The sequence below is a fragment of the Lactuca saligna genome, chromosome 7, assembly GCF_052625555.1.
Source record: "Lactuca saligna cultivar CGN05327 chromosome 7, ASM5262555v1, whole genome shotgun sequence".
In the NCBI taxonomy this organism is placed as follows: domain Eukaryota; kingdom Viridiplantae; phylum Streptophyta; class Magnoliopsida; order Asterales; family Asteraceae; genus Lactuca; species Lactuca saligna.
The window spans coordinates 144,512,030-144,534,126 of record NC_136423.1 but is presented as its reverse complement, the minus strand read 5'-3'; the positions used below and the strand labels follow the sequence as shown (position 1 = coordinate 144,534,126).

Below are 22,097 nucleotides of genomic sequence, written 5' to 3'. Positions count from 1 at the left end.
AGAATCATAAAGTCTCAAACTTTAAGATGTTGGACGACAAAAAAGTCCTTAATACATGGTCTTAATCCATTAAGACCTCCTACAAAGAACAAGGAACCAAACTAGCTAAAGGGACCTTATTTTTATGCCTTAGGACCCATCATAGGGGCTGAAAGGACAACCCAACACGTCCAAAAAAAAGCATGCACATCAATGGGACTTTTGGGACAAGAAGAACATCAAAAAGCTACAAAAACGAGATCTAAAAAATCCAAGCATAAAGGTAGAAGTTGTTTACATTCTAGAGTTTCTTAATGAAGTTATAATCTAAGATTTATTAGCTTGCTTCACTCTCCAATCACCTTGATGCAACTTCTACTTCTTCAACCACGCAAGAAACACACTCTAAGCCCTCTCTCTCTCTCTCACACACACACACACATATACACACTAGAGAAGGTAAGGTTTGCCAAAAATGATTCCAGAACTTGGAGGCTGAAAAGATGGGGGTAAAGGGTCCATAAGGATGCTTAAATACTCCATAAGCACTTAAAGTTAGGGTTTTCACCCGAAAACATGTATGCCCAACGTACATATGTGTATGCCCAACGTACTAGGCGCGCCCTAGTACGCTTAGCGTACCCACATGTACACCCATCATATAACTCAAGCTCCCAATAATTACCAATTTGCCATTGGGGCTAATTCCAACTAATTCAAGGGGAAAAATGACAAATTTAAATTACTAAAGGAAGGATTTCAAAATATCTAAAAGCCCGCGATTTTACACCAAAAAAGAAGGATCGTCGCCATGTTCGTCAAGTTACATCGTGGTGGTCGTTTTCATATTTTTCGTAAGTGGCAGTGCTCATATTTCACGGTAGTGACGGTGAGTATTTCTAACTGAAGATATATATATCTATACTACTTTATAATAGAAATCCAACTATTTCCATAAATAGATTCAATATAATAATAATATTTTTTAAGACGTCCAAACCATTAAGCTGTTAGTACAAGTAATCATTAATAAAATAATATTAAATTTTAAGAGGTATAACCCTTATTACGCTATTTACAATGAGTTTATGCATAGAAAAATACCAAATCTTACGCGGTTAACATGAATTACGTACATATTGAATAGGCTTTGGCTTTCTTCTTCAAATTGAACTGGTCAAAGAAGAACCCGTCTTCCTCAGATTTTGCCAATTGAATCGGTCTATAGATAAACTTTATATATCATCTCTTATCTTAGTATCTATAGCCCTTCCTTGTAGAATAACCCTAGATGAGTCGCCATCTCTTCTCTCCTTGAACTCTCTCCCTCTCTATTAAATACTCTAAAATTCCTCCCATATTCGACGCAGTTACCCACCACACCTTGACCACTGAGACCATTACAGTCGCTGCTAAACACCTCTGCCTTTCTCTTCTCTTGCATATCTCCTTTAGAAACCCGAATATCGAACATCACAACACCATCAGTAAACTTTGTTGTCACATAACCTTCACTACCATCAAACAGGCCACCTTCATCATCATCGCACTTCATCTTACCACCGTTCACAACCCCCATCTCTCGACATCTAGCATATGCTACTGTTCTATTCTCTAATTATTTGATTTTGATCGATTGCACCGGTCAAGTCTAGAACGAATCTTTTTCTTCATATCTCTGCCCCATCCCCTTATATGACCAATTGACTGCAAAAAATTTCTTATCTGTGAGGTCGTAAGTGTTACGCATTTTACACACATACCTGGAGACCTAACCATCTACTACTCACAGCTGGTCGCACTCGACTCTCTAGAAACCTCAGACAACCATTTTCACAAGTGTCACAGTGGACCAGGATCCAACACGATTTCAAGGTTAGTGCTCTTTAACTGACAAAATTTTGTGAATTTGAGAATTTCTCTTTTTGTGGTCATAGGTCTCCAACCATCTCTCTCTCTCTCTCTCTCTCTATTGCAGAACCAGGAGGCAAACACTATTAATTTACAAACGTTCTCTAACAATACAGGTTTTTGTTAGCAATTTTAAAGTGTTCTTTTCAGTCATTTATCACATAATCGTCAATGTTTACTCTCAATTTCCGGTGTTTCCTCTCCATTTCAGGTTCTGATGTTTGTCTACATTTTGGGTAATCATTTGTATATTAAATATTCTTGTATAAGTGTATCTAGAGTAAAGCTTTCTTGTTTAAGTGGTACTAAGGGTATTTGTGTCCTTTTGACATTTCTCAACTATCTGTATCAATTCAGGTATATCTTCAACTATCTGTACTGATATGGACTCCAGTTAATGAAGGAAATATCTTATTACTCTATCATTTTACTGTAGTTGTTGAATCCTTATCCATTTAATTAATGTTTGTTTTCAAGAAAAATAACAATGCTTGCTAAACCCACCACCTTTGTTATCGTTCTTTGCACTTCCCCTTTCTGTCTCTCTATCAAAAAGCTACCTCATAGCTTCCACATATTAGTTTCCTCTATGCATCCTTCTAAAATTCCGGTGCTGCTGACCATCGTCCTGTATCTATGCGTATGTCTAACTTTGTGTTTATGTGTGTTTACAGGACTTGAAATGGATTGATATAAACCAACATCTCAAAGAAATCGTGGGTAAGCTTCTTAAGATCTGAATATGATCTTCTTGTTGGGTTTTTAGAGCTCTTGTAGTTGAATGTTTAGTTTTTTCTTTAAAGTTGCAATATGTAAGTTTTTGTTATTGTTTGGGGTAAACCCATTTGTAAGTTTTGTTTTTGAAAATTGCAATGCATAAGTTTTTGGTTTCATTTATTGTCAGACAACAAAAAAAATTTAACTGACAAAATTTTGTGAATTTGGATTGATTTGTTTCAAATTTTATCATATACATATTTGACTATTGTATCATTCTTATATTTGAAGGTACCATATGAATAATAGTTTCTTCTTTGTTTTGTATGTATCATGTACAAGAACATGGGAGTGTTTTGTTCTTAATATTTTGTATGTAAATGAAAAAAATAAGCTTTATTTATGCATTATACCATTTGTGAATGAAAGTTTTTTTTTTTTTTTTGTTAATTCTCATGTGTCTTTCTTTGACATTCGTAATTGGTTTGGTGGGTTCACGTTATGTGGTTATATTTTGGTTTTCGATTTTGTTTTCGGGTTAAGTATTTTGTTAATTAATTTATTAGGAAACTATGATTTCATTTAAGATTAAAAACTTTCTTCCGTCTTTGAGTTCATTCGCATTTATACATTAAAAACTTTGCATTTTCATTCAAATTCTTCGCATCTTGCATCCATCCGTCTTTGAGTTCATTCGCATTTCATCGCATTAACTGAGAAATTAATCAGTTGTCTCATATTCGCATTTCAGTTGTTTGAGAAACCCAGATACGAACCTAAATGCGAAACCCACTGATTTCAAATGCGAACCAACCAAAAATCATCAACCACGTACTTGTGTCACCAAATGCGAACTGAATATCACCATTAAATTCTCCTCGCATTCTATAGATGCGAACACAATCCAGATCTCCGACTCCAAGCTTGCGAAATCAAAATCAATTAACCTCAAACAAATCGTGAACTTCTTATGCGAACTGTTTTGACCCACAAAACCAAATGCGAACTCAATTGATGTCATATGTGAACTGATTTCATATATGCGAACACAATTGATTTCATATGCGAATCCACATCCATCGATATGAAACCAATACCAGTTACAAGCAATTAGTAGCAACCATCGATCCTCTAATTTTCAATTACTCAGCCTTCGCTTTTCATACAACCCGTCGACCCTGAAAAATCGATAAACACCAAATGTCTCATTTTTAGATCGATTTTCTGATTAAATGTCATATTTGAAGAATGATCGATTTTCTGATTAAATGTCATATGTGTGACATTTAATCAGATTACAAAACATGTTTGTTATTAATGGATGAGATAGATTTAATGTATATCATCAGTTTTTTTTTTAAATGACAATTTAAAAAATCCTAATCAGTTTGGATAGAATTTGAAGTGCTTATCTGATAAGCACTATGATAATTTCGAAGTTAGTGTTATCTTTTTCTAATTAATAATGATATAAACTGTAAAGATAATTTCGAAATTAATATGTTGACTAACATTGATCCTTAAAATTTGGGATATGAATGGTTTTGAGCGGGAAAATATTGACACCTGGGTAACCCTCTACAATAAATACCTATGGATTGTGTGACATTGGTTGCCTTTTAAAAGACATAAAAACAAGGCATGCATTTATACCCCAGAAAATAATAATGTAATAGCAAAGGAAAAACAACACCATAAAAACATGTTACTTATTTGAAACAATCCAAAAAAAAGACAACCATAAAAATTCCAACATCAAATAAATCTACTAAAAAAACTTAGGTGTTAACAACTGCATCTTCATCATCCTGAGATGGCTGGTTTTCAGCTGCAACAGTAATCAAACCACTCCTGACAAAAAAATAAAATTTAAGGCATTCATAAGTTTCTTGATCCTTGAAATATATAAAAAAAACAGTTTTTCATGATCGTTTGTAAAACAAAGTACAAATGATCTTACCCGACATCAACAGGAAATTCACCATCTTCTTCATCACGAAGCCTATAACATCTGTTTCGGCTTTGAACTTTGACACGGGGTCTCTTCAGTGGTGGTGACAAAGTTTTTGGTTTTGTTGAATCTAATGTGTCAGACTTTTCCACAGCTTCATCATCCAGCTTTTCATCTTCAGAACTTAGAATATCAATAACCTCATCCCAATTCCAATTTAGCAATGCCCATTCCCTTTTCTTTTCTTTCTCATGTTTCTCATGCATACAAAGTTGAAGGATGATTTGTTCACATTCCTGCTTATTTACAATGCTACTTGAGTTCGACATTATGGCCGTTTTTCTATGTCAAAAGTAGTATTAGTTACAACGTAACAATTAAATCAAAAGAGAAAACAAAAAATATGTGAACATACCTTCTTCCCAGGTGGAAGAATCAAGTCATTATCGAATTTCAGAGAAGCAAACATAGGTATTTATTGTAGAGGGTTACCCAGGTGTCAATATTTTCCCGCTCAAAACCATTCATATCCCAAATTTTAAGGATCAATGTTAGTCAACATATTAATTTCGAAATTATCTTTACAGTTTATATCATTATTAATTAGAAAAAGATAACACTAACTTCGAAATTATCATAGTGCTTATCAGATAAGCACTTCAAATTCTATCCAAACTGATTAGGATTTTTTAAATTGTCATTTAAAAAAAAAACTGATGATATACATTAAATCTATCTCATCCATTAATAACAAACATGTTTTGTAATCTGTACATATATACGTATTTAAGATTACGAATCTTGCTTCCATACTTTACCATCAAACCATTTGTTCCATTGATTTCATAAAACCATCTGTTCTATATGCTATATCAGAATCAAACAGGTATTGAACTTTTACTTTATTTCATAGTACAAGCAATATGTATTAGAAAAACCATCAAGTATAGCAATTATTAACTGAAGTGTTTTTCAGTTGAAATGGATATTTATCATACTACTGTTAATGAATTTTCTGCTTTGGGGCAAATATATGAATGGTGGAACATTACAAGTGTTAGAGTATTGTATGTTTGGGAGGACATGGAAAACAACAGGATGCTCTTGTGGATGATAGATCGCCAGGTAAGGTTTTTTTCCAATTAAAATATTCAACTTCTATTAAAAGTTTAATTTTGTAAATAATACCATTACCATTTTGTTATTTACACCAGAGAGAAAAAATATTAGCAATCATACCTCGCCATTTAGTGCCCGGATATCGAAACATGAATCTGAAAGGAAATGTATTCTCTGTGCAACATTTCCAAGTTGATGAATACCATTTGGACAATCCAATGTACCAACAGTACAAAATCTGCACCAGTGATAAGGCGATAATGATAAACCATGCCACAACTTTTACTCGGTTAGTAAGCGATTTTGCCAGTGGATATCCACTTTATCCAATTGTGTCTACTGTCACAACTGTTGCACAAGATCATACAAATAAAAGAAGGCTTGTTGGTATATTTATATCTTTTCTTTAATCATTTTTATATCATCTACTATAAATTTAACAAGAAAATATGTTTTTTAGATGTGGTTGGAAGAATAGTATGGGGAAATCGAATCAGACAGCTGCGATCATTTGAGTTAATTCTCCAAGATGAGACGTAAGTATATATGTATTTAAAAAAAAATTAAAACAACATAGTTTTTTATTAAATTTATTATCATTCATTATAAGAGTTTAAACAGCATTACCTTTTAATAGGGGGAACGTAACAAAGTTATTGTTGTATAACGTACCAGCAAACCTTATGATTAAGGTTATTGTTGCAACATACAACAAATCCATACTCTATGTTTCTTGCATGAAGCTGGTCCACAACAATTTGGGTCAGTTAAAAAATATGATCAGTATATAATTTATATTAATATCAACATATTCCAAATTGTAAATACATATTATTAAATTTTATGCCACATGTTTCATGTTTTTGCAGGTAATTTATTGGTTTCTACTGTTTTAACCGACTTTGATGTTGAACCACAAATGTATGAAGCTGATAGGATTAGAGCTAGATATTGATGAGAGAGTATTAGAAAAAGATTTTCTTGAAAACTTTTTTAATTCCCGTGTTTTCAATTCAGTTGTGGAACTTTTAACACATATGGTTTTACCACATTATATCTTTTATCAGTTTTAAGTTTTATTATTGGTTTTGTTAATTTGTTAACTTTTCATTCGTGAATGTGGTGTTTTTATTTTCTTTTTGACTTACTATATATATATATATATATATATATATATATATATATATATATATATATATATATATATATATATATATATAATTGCTTGTAACTGGTATTGGTTTCATATCGATGGATGTGGATTCGCATATGAAATCAATTGTGTTCGCATATATGAAATCAGTTCGCATATGACATCAATTGAGTTCGCATTTGGTTTTGTGGGTCAAAACAGTTCGCATAAGAAGTTCACGATTTGTTTGAGGTTAATTGATTTTGATTTCGCAAGCTTGGAGTCGGAGATCTGGATTGTGTTCGCATCTATAGAATGCGAGGAGAATTTAATGGTGATATTCAGTTCGCATTTGGTGACACAAGTACGTGGTTGATAATTTTTGGTTGGTTCGCATTTGAAATCAGTGGGTTTCGCATTTGGGTTCGTATCTGGGTTTCTCAAACAACTGAAATGCGAATATGAGACAACTGATTAATTTCTCAGTTAATGCGATGAAATGCGAATGAACTCAAAGACGGATGGATGCAAGATGCGAAGAACTTGAATGAAAATGCGAAGTTTTTAATGTATAAATGCGAATTGGGGAAGAAAGCTAAGAGTTTCGCATTTGGCACCTGATCTTTTCAAGAAATAATATAAGTGGTCCAACTTCGCAAAATGGGGTCATAAAAAGACAAGTGCAGAATTTTCATTTCGCATCCCTGTAGTTGGACCACTTATATTATTTCTTGAAAAGATCAGGGGCCAAATGCGAAACTCTTAGCTTTCTTCCACAATTCGAATTTATACATTAAAAACTTCGCATTTTCATTCAAGTTCTTCGCATCTTGCATCCATCCGTCTTTGAGTTCATTCGCATTTCATCGCATTAACTGAGAAATTAATCAGTTGTCTCATATTCGCATTTCAGTTGTTTGAGAAACCCAGATACGAACCCAAATGCGAAACCCACTGATTTCAAATGCGAACCAACCAAAAATCATCAACCACGTACTTGTGTCACCAAATGCGAACTGAATATCACCATTAAATTCTCCTCGCATTCCATAGATGCGAACACAATCCAGATCTCCGACTCCAAGCTTGCGAAATCAAAATCAATTAACCTCAAACAAATCGTGAACTTCTTATGCGAACTGTTTTGACCCACAAAACCAAATGCGAACTCAATTCATGCAATTCCTATTTTTTTTTTTTTAAGAATCTACAAAAATAATAATTAAAATTGAATTACATGTAAAACCAATTCAAAACAAAAAATCTTATTTTGTTTCCCGGTATAATTTTGAATACTTTTCAACTAATAAGATAAAAGTAAATCAAAATGGATTACGAATTTTCAAATTTTATTATAAATATACACATAAGTATGAACTATATGTAATCCTTTCATAACAAACTTTTAACCTATATATATATATATATATATATATATATATATATATATATATATAGATATATATAGAGAGAGAGAGAGAGATATTTGCGTAGTAGATGAACCATAGGCGCCAATTGCAAACATATTCTATAATTATAATTTAACATATAAGAAGGCTTCATCGGTTCTACAGTCTGCTACTGCGTATGTTTACTATTTACGATTTTTACTTTCTCGATTATACACCATTCACACTCACTTTGTGTTCCTTTGTACATGCATAAACTACATATATTCTATCGGCTTCACAAAAACCATCTGCTCTATCGGATTCATCAAAATCAAACAGGTATGTGTATTTAACTTTAAATTATCTCTTATTCAAGTACTATATGATGAAAAAGTCTACTATTTATAGTATTTTTTTAGTTAGATGCAACGTGTTTCAAAGTAACTAGCTTCACCTAAGAAAAGAAGTATCATCAAACCAATATATGTCGGCAACTCAAGCATCATCTCCTTATAGACCATTCACATTACCAGAAACACATAAATAAAATCTGGTTTTGATCTAAACTATTATAACAAAAACAAATGGTAATAAATTTCGTATTTGAATAATCATACTTTTTGATTTGTTATGTATAAAATAAAGTATACATTTTTTTGTGTGTTTTACAGTTTGCAATGAGGTTTGACGGTAAAGAAAATAAACATAATAATGTTATCCAAATTGATGCAGAAAATACAAAAGGTATATCACATATTTACAATCATTATTAGTATATCATCGTTATACATTATTCATTTAAAAAAATATTGCAGAAAAACGAAAAGCATATAATAAGGCATGTTACGAACGACGAAAGGAGAAAAACAAAATGAGACGAATAGCTAATGGGGAAGGAAATAGTCAAAACGCAACATTTTTGTCAAATGTGCCAACAGTAAATAGGAATCTGGTGGATATTACCAATGCATCTCCTACATGTGTAATGGATTTTGGTCAAAAAAAGTTGATTTATAATAGAAACCCTTATCAACGTCAGACGGAACCAACCATAACAAAACCAGGTAACTATGTCTGAAGTTATCATATTACAATCTAAGTAGTACAACATTACATTTAACCATAATCTTTCATAATTTACATTCTTAATGAGAAATTTTTGTTTATACGTAGGTATTCAAAGTCAGCCTGACGTAATACTACCTCCACGCGATGAATTGATAACTCAAATTTCAACATCAATAGGTCAGTATTTGATTTTTACCGAAAAATATCATATATATTGGCTAATAATTATGTGTAATTATTTTAATTTTATTTATATTACATTTAACTAATGAATAAAATGTCTACAGATCCACAAGGTTGTATCCATGGCAATGTCACTCCATCAGTACAAAATGGTAGCATCTCGGATGATCCATATAGTTTTGTTTTCGCCGGTATCCGTAAAAAACATCGTGTGGTGAAGTTCAATGATATATGTAGTTATTGTGGGGCAAAACGACTACAATTTGAATCTGCTGGCTTTTGTTGCATGAGTGGAAAGACAAAGTTGGCAGACTCATCTATTCCTGACGAATTACACAATCTTTTCACCTCAGAAACAAAATTAGGCAAATTGTTTAGAAAGAATATACGTGCATACAACACCAACTATTCATTTGCATCAATGGGCGTAGAAGTGGATGAATCGATGGCCAATATGACATCTGGGGTATACACTTTTTGTGTGAATGGAGGGATATACCATAGAATCGATCAGTTAGTTCCAAGGAAAAAGGATGAACCTAAGTTCTTACAATTGTATTTTTACGATGTTGAAGCTGAGATGTCAAATAGACTCGAATGGAAGAATCTTGCTAAACCAATTGTTGAAATTTTGACTCGCGTTCTTGCTACAAACCCATACGTTGCAATATTTCGTAGCCTTGCTGATCTAGGACCGCTCGACAATTACAGAGTCACTTTAAATGCATCAGTAGAACTAGACCAAAGGGTGTACAACCGGCCAACCACATCCGAGGTTTGAAATTAATTATGTACATATGTTTTTGAGAAAAAAGATGTTTCATGTATTAAATATAACTATGCAAATTACGTACCAGTTTTAATCATATTTTTTCTATTGTATAATTTCACAGGTTGCTGGTATTTGGATTGAAGGCAATGACAACATAACCGCATATAAAAGAAGTATTATAGTATATGGAAGGTCCGACAAACCAAAAACAATTCAATCTTATTGGGGATGTTATGACCCATTGTGTTATCCTTTATTCTTTCCAAATGGTGAGCCTGGATGGCATTCTAACATACTAAGGCAAGGGGTTTCATTCAATGAGATGGTTAATGACGACCAAATCTTCGATGAAGATCTAGAAGGTACGCATAGCCACAATTTTAATATTGTTAAATTTTACAAATGTAAAAATTGATATAATTTATTCAATTTAATCATTATGTAGAGACTGATATAAGAACGGGTAGGAAAACTGTAACTATGCGGGAGTACTACTGTTACAAGTTGCAGATTCGATCAAACTTGAACGTAATTATGTTAGGAGGGAGATTATTACAACAATTTGTGGTAGATATCTACATCAAGATTGAGACTTCGCGTTTGGAATTTTGTAGAAAAAACCAATCTACAATAAGAGCGGAGTTATACCAAGGTGTTGTGGATTGTGTCAATGCCGGTGAGGTACAAGCAAGTATGATTGGGCAACGTGTTGTTTTGCCAGCAAGTTTCATCGGAGGTCCTCGTGACATGCGACGACGATTTCTCGATGCTATGGCTTTAGTTCAAGATGGAGGGAAACCTGATATATTCCTTACAATAACGTGCAATCCGAATTGGCCTGAAATCCAAAATGAGTTACTTCATTTTCAAACAGCACAAGATAGACCAGATCTGGTTGCAAGAGTTTTTCGTGCTAAGTTACATGACCTTAAGGAACAACTCTTGAAGAGGCACGTCCTTGGTGTGGTGAGTGCATATGTTTATGTAATAGAGTTCCAGAAACGTGGTTTACCACATGCTCATTTTCTCTTAATAATGAAACCTGAATGGAAGCTCACCAATACAGACCATTATGACAAGTATGTGTGTGCCGAAATTCCAAACCCGACAAAGTATCCTATACTACACGATCTGGTCAAATCACACATGATACATGGTCCTTGTGGTACATTAAACAAAAAATGTTCTTGTATGCAAGGTGATCCACCAACCTGTCGTTTTAGATACCCTCGACAATTCAACGAAGCCACAACACAAGGAAAGGACACATATCCGGTTTATCGAAGGAGAGATAATGGAATTGCTGTGAATAAACAAGGTATTATGATGGATAATAGATGGGTTGTCCCATATAACCCAAAGTTGTTGATGATGTTCAACTGCCATCTAAATGTTGAGGTTTGCTCGAGTATAACATCAGTGAAATACATCTTTAAGTATATTTACAAGGGTCACGACAAGCAAGTTATCCATATTGATCCAGATGCACAACCTGTTGTTATCAATGAGATAAAACGTTTTCAGGATGCACGATACGTCTCCGCTCCAGAAGCAGTATGGCGAATTTTTAGCTTTTCTCTTAATCAAATCCACCCTAATGTGATCACTTTGCAATTGCATCTTCCAAACCAACAGTTGGTTAGGTTCACTGATGATGATGCAATGAAATCAGTTGTTGAGAGGGAGAAAGATAAGAGATCAATGTTGACTGCATTTTTCAAGATGAATAAAGATAACGTTAATGCAAGAGAATATTTATACAAAGATTTTCCCAAACACTTCACATGGAATAAAGAATCGCGTCTATGGAATCCTCGAAAAGTATCACGAGCAGTTGGTCGTTTGGTTTCTGCAAATCCTGCTGAAGGTGAGCGATACTATCTACGTGTGTTATTATGTCATGTTAGGGGTCCTACATGTTTTGAAGATCTGTACACAGTCAATAACGTAAGACATCCCACATTTCGAAAAGCGGCTCTTGAAAGAGGGTTAATAGAGACAGATGATAGTTTATCGCAGTGTCTTGTAGAGGCCTCCTTGTTTCAGTTTCCAAATGCTCTCAGAAGGTTGTTTGCAACGATATTAGTTTTTTGTGATCCTGGAGATGTTCGCAAGATATGGAATTCCCACTACAATTCTCTCTCCGAAGATTATAGTAGACAATACGATAATGTCAATCGAGTACAAAATATGGTCCTTACAGACATAAGCGTATTCCTACAGTCTATGGGTAACAAGCTTGATAACTTTGATCTCCCGACTGTAAACACCGATTTGAATTTTCAGTCTGGAGTTTTTCGAGAGGTACAAGAAGAATGCTCTATAATTGTGGAAGATGACCATTTGCGTGCCAAAGAGTTTCTCAATCCTGAACAAAAATATGCATATGATGAGATCATGAGGCATGTGTGTACTGATTGTACAGGAGTGTTCTTCATAGATGGTCCTGGCGGAACAGGAAAAACATATCTGTACAAAGCTTTACTTGCTAATATACGCAAACTTGGTCATATTGCACTCGCCACAGCTTCATCGGGTGTTGCGGCTAATAACATGCCTGGGGGGAGAACAGCTCACTCGCGTTTCAAACTTCCTCTAACTCCAGATAATAACTCATTCTGTAGAATCCAAAAACAAAGCGGTACCGCTCAACTACTTCGGCTTGCAAAAATAATCATATGGGATGAGGCATCGATGGCAAAGCGACAGGTGGTGGAGGCGTTTGATCGGACAATGCAAGATATCACTGGGGTGGCACTCCCTTTTGGTGGAAAGATAATGGTTCTGGGAGGCGATTTTAGACAAGTATTGCCAGTCGTAAGACGTGGGACACGAGCACAAATTGTAGACTCTAGCCTACGAATGTCGCCTCTTTGGTCTTCGATTATAAAGTTGCGGTTAACAATAAATATGAGAGCACTTACTGATCCATGGTTCTCAAACTTTCTATTACGGGTTGGTGATGGAGTTGAAGAAACAGTGGACGGAAGTTTTATTCGCATCCCTGATGATATGGTCATTCCATACACTGATAAAGAAAAATCATTAGATTCTTTGATTGATGCAGTGTTTCCCTCATTGGAATTTAATAGGTCTGAATCAGATTATATCATATCGCGGGCAATATTATCTACAAAAAATGATAGTGTCGATGCGATTAACGATTACATGATCGATCGATTTCAAGGAGAAGAGAGAATTTACTATAGTGTCGATGAAGCCATAGATGATAAAAATGGCTTCTATCCGTTGGAATTCTTAAACTCGATCAGTGTTAGTGGTTTACCTCCGCATTACCTTCGATTAAAAGTTGGATGTCCGATAATACTGTTACGGAATATTGACCCAGCAAATGGGTTGTGTAATGGCACCCGATTGATATGTAGAAGCTTTCAGCAAAATGTTATTGATGCAGAAATAGCTGTTGGTCAACATGCAGGAACAAGGATATTTTTGCCTAAGATTCCTTTATGTCCATCTGATGATGATATGTTCCCATTCAAGCTAAAGAGGAAACAGTTTCCTATTCGATTGTGCTTTGCAATGACAATCAATAAAGCTCAGGGACAAACAATTCCATATGTAGGTATCTATCTTCCAGAACCAGTATTCTCGCATGGACAACTTTATGTTGCATTGTCCAGAGGGGTTTCACGTTGCAATACAAAAGTATTAGTACAGCCTAACGAAAATTCAAAAGGTGATGGGGTTTATACAGCAAATGTGGTGTATAAAGAAGTATTGCACGATTAATATTTTGTATTGTCTTGACTGGTTGCTTTTTATTGGTTATTTGATGCATGATGTAACAAATAACACCATAGTTTGATTATATTGTCTTCAACATGTACTTTTTTTTAACATAACAATTTTGTAATGGAAACATATCACCGAAAGAACTCACGTGCCCCGCCGCTTTGCGCGGGTAGACGGCTAGTATATATATATATATATATATATATATATATATATATATATATCCTAAATATAGTAAGCTAGTGCACGTGTCCATTCAGGAATACTATCCTAAATATAGTAGACACACATCTCAGGATCATCTCTTAACATTCTAAGTTTTTTTTTTTTTTTTTGAAAGAGCCTTAACATTCTAAGTTTAAGTCTAGAAATCCTCTAAATTCTTAGTTCGTTTAAACTAAGGCTCTGATACCAATTGTGACATCCCCATTTTTACAGCCAGAAACGACTTATTTAATTATGCTTATTTCGTTTCAGAGTATCCTTTTTAAAGAATTATAATGCGGAATTTGTTCCCAATAATGTGATAATATTATTACCAAGCATTTTCGAAGAAATGTTTTTCATTTATAATTTCGAGATGTCATCTTTAATACAGAAACATAAGTATAACGCAAAATTTTCAATATCTAATGGCCTATATTTCCTTTAATCTCTTATCATATCCAAACATCAAGTACGTACGTATCGATACATGTTATACAAAGAAACTGAGTAGGTTAGGTTGGTAAAACAAGCATGAGTACATAGGGTTTTCAACCTACAATATTATAATCTTTAATTATATATTTTTCAGCAAACAAATAACCTACTTACTCATTCTTGTTATCCTCACTTCCTAATATTTAAATAATGATCTCGAGGGATCTTTCCTAAAGGATCTTTATCAACAGAAGTTGGCATCTACCCTTCATTCAATATCTAGGCACAACAGTATAATAGTACTTTGGTTATAGCATAATATGTCACAACTCATTATTTTGCACAACATTTTACTAACTATTATATTCCTAGGTGAGTAGGCACAACGAGTCACAACACGTTATTTCGCATATTCCTTACCTCAGCCTCTCATTTATTATTTTACCTAGCCATTTACTAACTTATCATAGCCTCTCATCATTTATTTCACACAACCCTTCGTTACCCAATCATATTTTAAGTGTAATAATTCATATATGGTTTAATTAAGTGATAGCTATATCATATTACACATATATTAAACACAGCTAAACAACACACATAGAAATCAAGCATTTTGTATTTATGTGTAGGCAGAAAGTAACAATGCACTCATATGTTAAAGTGATGACATGGAATTCAAACAACGCTTCGCTCTAGCACTTAGTTTTTCCTTTGATGTGACCTAGTATAAATATCATTAAGTCTTAGTCCAAAATTCCTTATGACTAATGATAGTATAGATTCCTCAATAATCCTAATGCATATTGATCTATAGTTGATAAGGAACAACCAGGTAGGATCATATCAAAGGTAGGGTCCGTTTGGTATACATCGTATACTGTTTGGAAATCTCACTTTAAACACCTTACTAAATCCAGCGTAGACATCATCCCCGTAAGTAGATCAATCAGTAACATGACGTTGGATTTACTGACAAATCTTATCTACAAATTCATAATGACTATGAATTTAAATATAAATTTTACACTAAAATAATATAGAGTGTAATTTAACTTACAAATATTTTCTAGAAAAAAGTTCGAAAATTGCACTGGCAGAGCTTCTACTCGAAGGCTACTACTTGTCGGGCACTCAGGGGTCGTAGGGCTTTGCCGGAATACTAAGAACTAAGGTAAAATAGCTATAAGTCGAAGAATATCGAGAAAGAAAGCTTGTAGGGGATGAGATATGAGAAGCTTATGTGGAGGCGGGTATTTATAGCAGAAAATAGATATATGATCTATTGGTTTTATGATTACTACGATTTTCGTAAGTAGATCAATCAGTAACATGACGTTGGATTTACCGACGGTTTCTTGTCCTCGTCAGGAGTTTTAAAGCGGAAGAGAAAAGAGAGATAGAGTGTAGAGGAAGATAAACTAGAGAGTTGTATCATTTTTATAGATGTGCAAAACAAAAATGAATCAAAGAAAAAAACGTGAAAATCTTATTTTGTAAAGATTTTAGTAGATTGTAATTGATCGTGGTTGTACACAATTAGATTTCTAAGGATATTTGGAGTAAAATCAAGTGCTAGATATTTTTGTGTTGTAAATCTCGATTCTTGATTCTCATGTCATTAATTTGTTTCGTGAAATTTTTCTTAAAATGTCTGCTTGTTGTCTTGGTCGTTGTGATTCCAGAAATGCACACGGAAATCAATTCCGATATACCAAACTCTGTGAATTTACGTTTAAAGTTTTACGATTAATGGGATCGGGTTCGGCATATTTTACGAATCTGATTTTGGTCGAGGTTAAAAATATAATGAAATAATAAACTGTAGCTTGAATTCAAAAACATGCTCAAAAGTGATTTTCAAGGTTCGTAGCTATTCCAAATTAAGCAGTGCATGGTTTGTTTCAGAAATCAGATAAACACAGATTTTTTGTAATTTTAAAGAAGCATAACTTTTTCATACGACCTTCGTTTTGGACATTCTTTATGTACACAAAATCAAGAGAACATAATCTTTTCTAATATCTTATCCATAACTCTCAGATATATCTGATGCAAAATTTTATTTTTAACGCCATAAATAAACTAATTTTTGTTGATTTTTTATTCAATCTTCAACGATAGACGGTTTGAGCAGTTTCAGACATTCTAAAAGAAATTATAAATATAATATATTTTAATATTCATTAGAAACATAAAATTACACACGGTTGGTCAATAATACATAACGGTTTGTGGTGGTTTGACCGCTGAACTCTGACCGATTTTTACCAATTGTTACACTTTGACTTTTGTTGCCTGTGTTTAATATGTAGCCCAACAATGAGATGGTAGTCTAACAAACAAAAGTAGACTAGCCCAAAAAATAAATAACAAGGCCTTGAGTTCGTGTGTATCCAATATCTCATTCTTAATTGATTCATACGCACCAAAAAATGCAACGCCCTCTCCAAAATCGACTAACAAGAACGAAGCAATTCTTCAATAAATCACCAACACCTTCTCTTCTCACACCTAGTTTCAATTACAAGTATTCCCTCCATTTTCATTCTTCTTGATTCAATCACAAGTTCTTTTCACTCTTCTTTTTTGTGTTTTTTGCAAGTTTAATTGGCAGAGAAAACGATGTATAAGGTCTAAAAATTCGGATATGAAGGTGTGGGTTTGAGGATCGATAATTGGTGGGTGCTCGGTAATGGGGGTGATAGGGGATAGCTACGATGGGGATAAGGGTGGTTGAAGAGGCTAGTATTTATGTGGGTGGTGTCAGGTAACAGAAAAGGGTTCAATATTCAAGGGTTGTTTGATTAAGATGAAGGGTAATGGATATATGATGGTATAAGTTGTGTATGGTGGAGATAATGGTGGAGAAACAGTTGTTGTATGGAGGGTTAAGGGTGGTATTGGTTGGTATAAGGTGGAATGGTGGTGGTTTGGCATAGAGGCTAGTAAAGGTATGGTTCTCGGCTGAAAGATGATGGCTGTATTGGTGATATATATATATATATTTTTTTGGTGAGATATAATGGTTGATATGGTGGATATAAGGGTAGAGAAGGGTGGATGAGAAGGGTTAAGGATCAGATGGTAATTGGTGGTTAGTGGTAGTAGAAGGTGGTTAACAGAGGTAGGAATGGATATGGAAAAGGGTGGCGTTTGGTGATGTTGGATGGAGAAGAGTTCAACTACCTTTATTTCCCATAAATCATCAAAGAGTGCAAGTCAACAAGTGACTTTTTGGTCTTGAAATCAATGTATTACCAATTTAGATACATGTAGTTTTCTTTTTCACTGAGTTGTGTGTTTCATACATTTTGCCTCATGAACCATCACTTCCATGATTTGTCTAAAATTGTATATCTGGGAAACAATGAAAGAGAAAATTACATGGACTTGAATTGAAATGGCTCACAAATTGAGCTTAAAAATAGCTAATTGATGGGCTTCTAAAATTGCAACTTGAGCCTCAATTGGTCTTCTTACATGTGATGATGAAATTTGTTACTAAATAATTTATCTTTAAATTGTATCTTCCACCAAACTCAAACATCATCGATAAAATTAGGAGTGGGTATGAGCCATAATCGTCAATTCCTTATAAAAATAAATTGGTAGTTATAAAATGAAGACCATAAAACCGTCAATTCCTTAGAAACTTTGGACTTCATAAAAAGAAGTTCAACTTTCATTAAAACCCGTAGAACAAGTGATGAGAAACCCACCAAAGTAGGATTGCACTTGCAATAACAAGTAAAATAAATCTGTCAATATATTTTCAAAGCACAAAGTGTTGTATTTTGATTTTCTTAATAAAAAATCAATTCCCACCAACCCATTGAATAAGCGGATGGGAACTCGTGATACTCTGGTTGCACTTGTGATGATAAATGGTAATGCAAGCCGCCAATTCATAAAAAGTAGCTTGGAAAAAGCTATAAGTGGATTTCGTTAGATGAAAAGCAACTTCCATCAAACCCGTCGAATAGGTGGTGGGGACCTAAGAAACTTAGACAAACTTGTAAAAACAAATTAATGGGTCATCAATTTGTTTAAGAACTTTGGACTTCTTAAAAGGAAACCCAACTCCCATCAACCTATCGAATAAACTAAAAAGAACCCACTAAAGCAGGTCAAACCCAATTGAATGGGAACAAGAATCATCAACCAGGAGATTCAAAATTCATCACAAAATTTAACAAAATTTTTCTTTATGATCTCAAAATCCATATAAAAATATTAAAATTAGGGGTGAAAATAAACTTTTTAATTCATTTAGTAAACACAAAACGGACACTAAACAAAACTTATGGTGTTCAAGGTGGGTTTGAGAAAGTTTATGACGCTTTAAGTGGGTCATATTTTGAATAAATTATGATGTTATGATGATTTGGTCAGAAGTGGTGCTTATGGGTGAAGGCATGTTTATCTTCTTTACGTATGTGAGTTTTTATTAATGGGATCTTTTTTTCTGAATTTCAAATATGTAGAGGATTAAGACAAGGTGATCATTATTTCTTTTTCTTTTTCATACTAGCTATGGTAGATCTTCATGGTGCTATTAAAGATATAGCAGAACATGTTAATTGTCTCTTATTTTGATGTGGATGAAATGTTATTTTCTGGACAAAATTGCAAGAATCGTCCCTATGGTTAGGTTGAAATTGCCACTTTGGGCCAAACATGTTTGGACTAGCACTCATGGTCCAAAGGTTTTCATTTTTTTGTCACTTTGGTCCAATTTACTTTAAAAATTTTTATAATGACTATTTTGCCCTTGGTATTTGCTTTTTCAATTTTTATTTATTTATTTAAATACTTTTATAATTTAAAGAAAATAAAAAATACATCTATCTCTCTGTCTCCCCTTCTATTCCCCTCCACTAGTCAACCACTAGCAGCACCATCGGTTACCACCGCCACCACCCTCGACTTTTCGGTAAACACCGCCACCACCGGTCAATACCTCTCTCTCCCTCCATCACCTGGCGGAAAAATATGAACAACCACCACTTTCACATGCCGGAAACCACCGCCACTCTCTCTACCTCTCTCTCTCTCTCTTTACCTCTCTCTCTCTCTCTCTACTGATGAACCCATAGTCTTTCTCCAGATTTTCTAACATACAAGAATACAAAAAAATCTGAAATTTAACATACATGAACACATAGGAGACAGAAATGTTGATCGCAGATTGGAGCTACAAACTTTTCTTGGTCCGTTATCAATTCAAACCTTCACAAACGTAGATCGATCTTCTGCCTCGTATCACCGTCTTCGCCTATAAAACCCTAATCGTTCTTGTGCCTCCTATCGCCAGCGCCATTCGTGGTGAAACCCTTGGTAGTTTTTATGCCTCTGATCTATGAAAGGGAATTACAACTACTAGACGATAAGGGAGGTCTGAAGATTTGTTTGTGGTGAAGGGGTGAAGAAAGAAAGGAGAGACGCTCAAACCCAACAACGTTACTCAAACCCTTACGTTGGCGGCTAGGGTTTTCATATGGATTGTCCTCTATGTCCTCTGCTCCGATGACGACTTCACCTCTGCAAACCCTACATCGACGAATAAGAAGAAAAATCTGGCTCAGTTCATCCCTCTTTCCCAGTTTGTCCTTCAACTTCATCGCCTTCGTCGAGTCGCATATGGAGTGTATGTGTTTGCTCTGAGATCTGAAGAAGAAACGAAGTGATGCAAACCCTAGCAACGTCGAAACCCCCGCGTTCCAGCCGCCATCATCTCCTCTTTAAACCCTAACTTTGTCTCTCCCCTTCTCTAGTGATGGTGCCTTCTCATCAGATCTTGAAGAAGAAAACCCTAGTTTCGGATCATAAAGGTGGCGGTGCTAGGGTTTCGTAAAAGTAACGTTCAAAACAGAATGATGATGGTGGTGTGGGAATCAGATCAGGTTCAAAGGTTGCATAGTCGTGGTGGCGGCCAAGAGTTAATAGAAGAAAGGAAGAGGGCGTCGGAGGTTGGTGATGGCGGCGGTGATGGCAGATAGTGGTGGCAGTTAGGGTGTTATTATGTATGTGTTTCCCTAAGAGAGAGAAAGAGAGGTGACGAGAGAGAGAGAGAGAGAGAGAGAGAGAGAGAGAGAAGCATTTTTCTTTTCTTTTTTATTTTTTATTTTTTATTTATTTTGTAAAAAAAATTAAAAAAAAAAAAAAAAACAAAATACAAAGGGAAAAATTATCATTTAAAACCATAAGGGACCAAACTCGCAACAAAATAAAACTTTTTGGACCATTGGTGCTAGTCCAAACCTGTTTGGCCCAAAGTGGCATTTTTCGACATACCACAAGGACCATTCTTGCAATTTTGTCTATTTTTTGTAGAGTCATTTGTATCTTGAATTCTTTTTCTTTGCTTCTGGGTTGCATATAAATTTGCAAAAGTCAAATTCATATATGATAGGATGGCCATTGAGGATATCGAGACATGATTAATGAGTTTTGTTCGACGAAACTTCCCTTTATTTATTTAGGGATTCATATCGGTATGAATATGTTTTATGTGACCATGGTGTGCACCCCTAACTTTAACCATATTACATAATGGGGACCTTGGTGGGTTGAACTGAATGGCGGAATTTTATTATGGAAATATTTTGGAAAAAGGACTTTCTAATTGGTAGGTTAAAGCTCTCTCTTTTAATGGTCATCCTATTTTAGTAAAGATCATGTTATGAAGTTTAGGATTTTCTACATGTCCATATTCAGAGCGTAGGATAAAATTATCAAGTTAATAAAATCTATACGAAGTATATTTGGGGGAGGATATACCGATGAAAAGAAATTACTATATGTTCTAGTTCTTATGTGACCTTTGTTTTACATTTAGGCTATGGGGTATATACCCAACGCAAAGGGCATGGTGATGATGCGGACAGAGGATCACAAGTTCACAACATACACACCAGCTACCTTGATGTGGAGGGGCATGTCTTAGTCGTGTGTCACCGGATGACTCTTTCAACTAGTCAATAACATGTCCCATTTAGCATGCTTTCGTCTAAGTGAGGCTAACTTCATTCATTATGATGTATTAGCGAACTAGCAAGTAAGAAACTAAGTCTAAAGACTTCGACAAAGAAAACAAATACGGATATTACTTCAAACTCTTAAAATATTAAAAGGAAAGTCTTGAGGGATTCTACAAAATAGCCCTCCCTCTATTTATAGGATCCTTACAACTCAAGGTTGGTAGAACTTGTGCTATCTTTAACTATTCTAGATTTATCCTACTAATCTAAAAAGACTTCTATATTATTCTTTACTACTTTATGATATCCTAGAGATTTTTAGGATGTTCTAACGTTATCCAAGTCACCATTGCAATGTCTAGTATGCTCTAAATCGTTTCATAGTCTTCCAAGTTATTCTAGCTTCTTCTAGCGCCTTTTTAACTATTTTTGGGTGTTAGATATTCTTGCATCTTCCAGAGTCTCATTGGGTGTTCTCGATCTATCCGGAGAC

General features: G+C 34.5%; 3 protein-coding genes and 1 long non-coding RNA gene across 4 annotated transcripts; 3 read left to right on the top strand and 1 right to left on the bottom strand.

Annotated features, from left to right (window-relative positions):
* The first annotated feature begins 1,132 nt into the window (after positions 1 to 1,132).
* On the top strand, positions 1,133 to 2,757 carry LOC145006528 (uncharacterized). Its single transcript, XR_013662934.1, has 2 exons — positions 1,133 to 1,854; positions 1,958 to 2,757. It is a non-coding gene; the product is annotated as an uncharacterized LOC145006528 (long non-coding RNA).
* A 1,372-nt stretch (positions 2,758 to 4,129) lies between these two features.
* LOC145005536 (uncharacterized) lies at positions 4,130 to 5,450 on the bottom strand. Its single transcript, XM_078964623.1, has 2 exons — positions 4,568 to 5,450; positions 4,130 to 4,458 (listed from the first exon to the last, which is right to left on the bottom strand). The coding sequence occupies exons 1-2, from the start codon at positions 4,885 to 4,887 to the stop codon at positions 4,386 to 4,388; spliced, it is 393 nt and encodes a 130-aa protein (XP_078820749.1). The 5' UTR covers positions 4,888 to 5,450; the 3' UTR covers positions 4,130 to 4,385.
* An 89-nt stretch (positions 5,451 to 5,539) lies between these two features.
* LOC145005535 (uncharacterized) lies at positions 5,540 to 6,704 on the top strand. Its single transcript, XM_078964622.1, has 5 exons — positions 5,540 to 5,683; positions 5,773 to 6,064; positions 6,138 to 6,213; positions 6,315 to 6,439; positions 6,547 to 6,704. Exons 1-5 carry the CDS (start codon positions 5,540 to 5,542, stop codon positions 6,630 to 6,632), a joined length of 723 nt encoding a protein of 240 aa, XP_078820748.1. The 3' UTR covers positions 6,633 to 6,704.
* A 2,080-nt stretch (positions 6,705 to 8,784) lies between these two features.
* On the top strand, positions 8,785 to 19,620 carry LOC145007316 (uncharacterized). The gene is made up of 9 exons (XM_078966273.1): positions 8,785 to 8,799; positions 8,872 to 8,944; positions 9,016 to 9,264; positions 9,374 to 9,445; positions 9,556 to 10,226; positions 10,345 to 10,585; positions 10,669 to 13,741; positions 19,109 to 19,199; positions 19,453 to 19,620. The coding sequence occupies exons 1-9, from the start codon at positions 8,785 to 8,787 to the stop codon at positions 19,618 to 19,620; spliced, it is 4,653 nt and encodes a 1,550-aa protein (XP_078822399.1).
* Positions 19,621 to 22,097: the final 2,477 nt, after the last annotated feature.

What these genes read in the sequence shown, in the direction of transcription:
- LOC145007316 (XM_078966273.1), top strand. An exon ending in TCAAATTTCAACATCAATAG is followed by an intron (nt 9,446 to 9,555) that starts GTCAGTATTTGA and finishes AAATGTCTACAG; the next exon opens with ATCCACAAGGTTGTATCCAT. An exon ending in CTTCGATGAAGATCTAGAAG is followed by an intron (nt 10,586 to 10,668) that starts GTACGCATAGCC and finishes ATCATTATGTAG; the next exon opens with AGACTGATATAAGAACGGGT.
- LOC145005536 (XM_078964623.1), bottom strand. Translation starts at nt 4,887, where the DNA reads ATGTCGAACTCAAGTAGCATTGTAAATAAGCAGGAATGTGAACAAATC. An exon ending in GAATTTCCTGTTGATGTCGG is followed by an intron (nt 4,459 to 4,567) that starts GTAAGATCATTT and finishes TTTTTTTGTCAG; the next exon opens with GAGTGGTTTGATTACTGTTG.
- LOC145005535 (XM_078964622.1), top strand. Translation starts at nt 5,540, where the DNA reads ATGGATATTTATCATACTACTGTTAATGAATTTTCTGCTTTGGGGCAA. An exon ending in TGTGGATGATAGATCGCCAG is followed by an intron (nt 5,684 to 5,772) that starts GTAAGGTTTTTT and finishes TATTTACACCAG; the next exon opens with AGAGAAAAAATATTAGCAAT. An exon ending in TTAATTCTCCAAGATGAGAC is followed by an intron (nt 6,214 to 6,314) that starts GTAAGTATATAT and finishes ACCTTTTAATAG; the next exon opens with GGGGAACGTAACAAAGTTAT.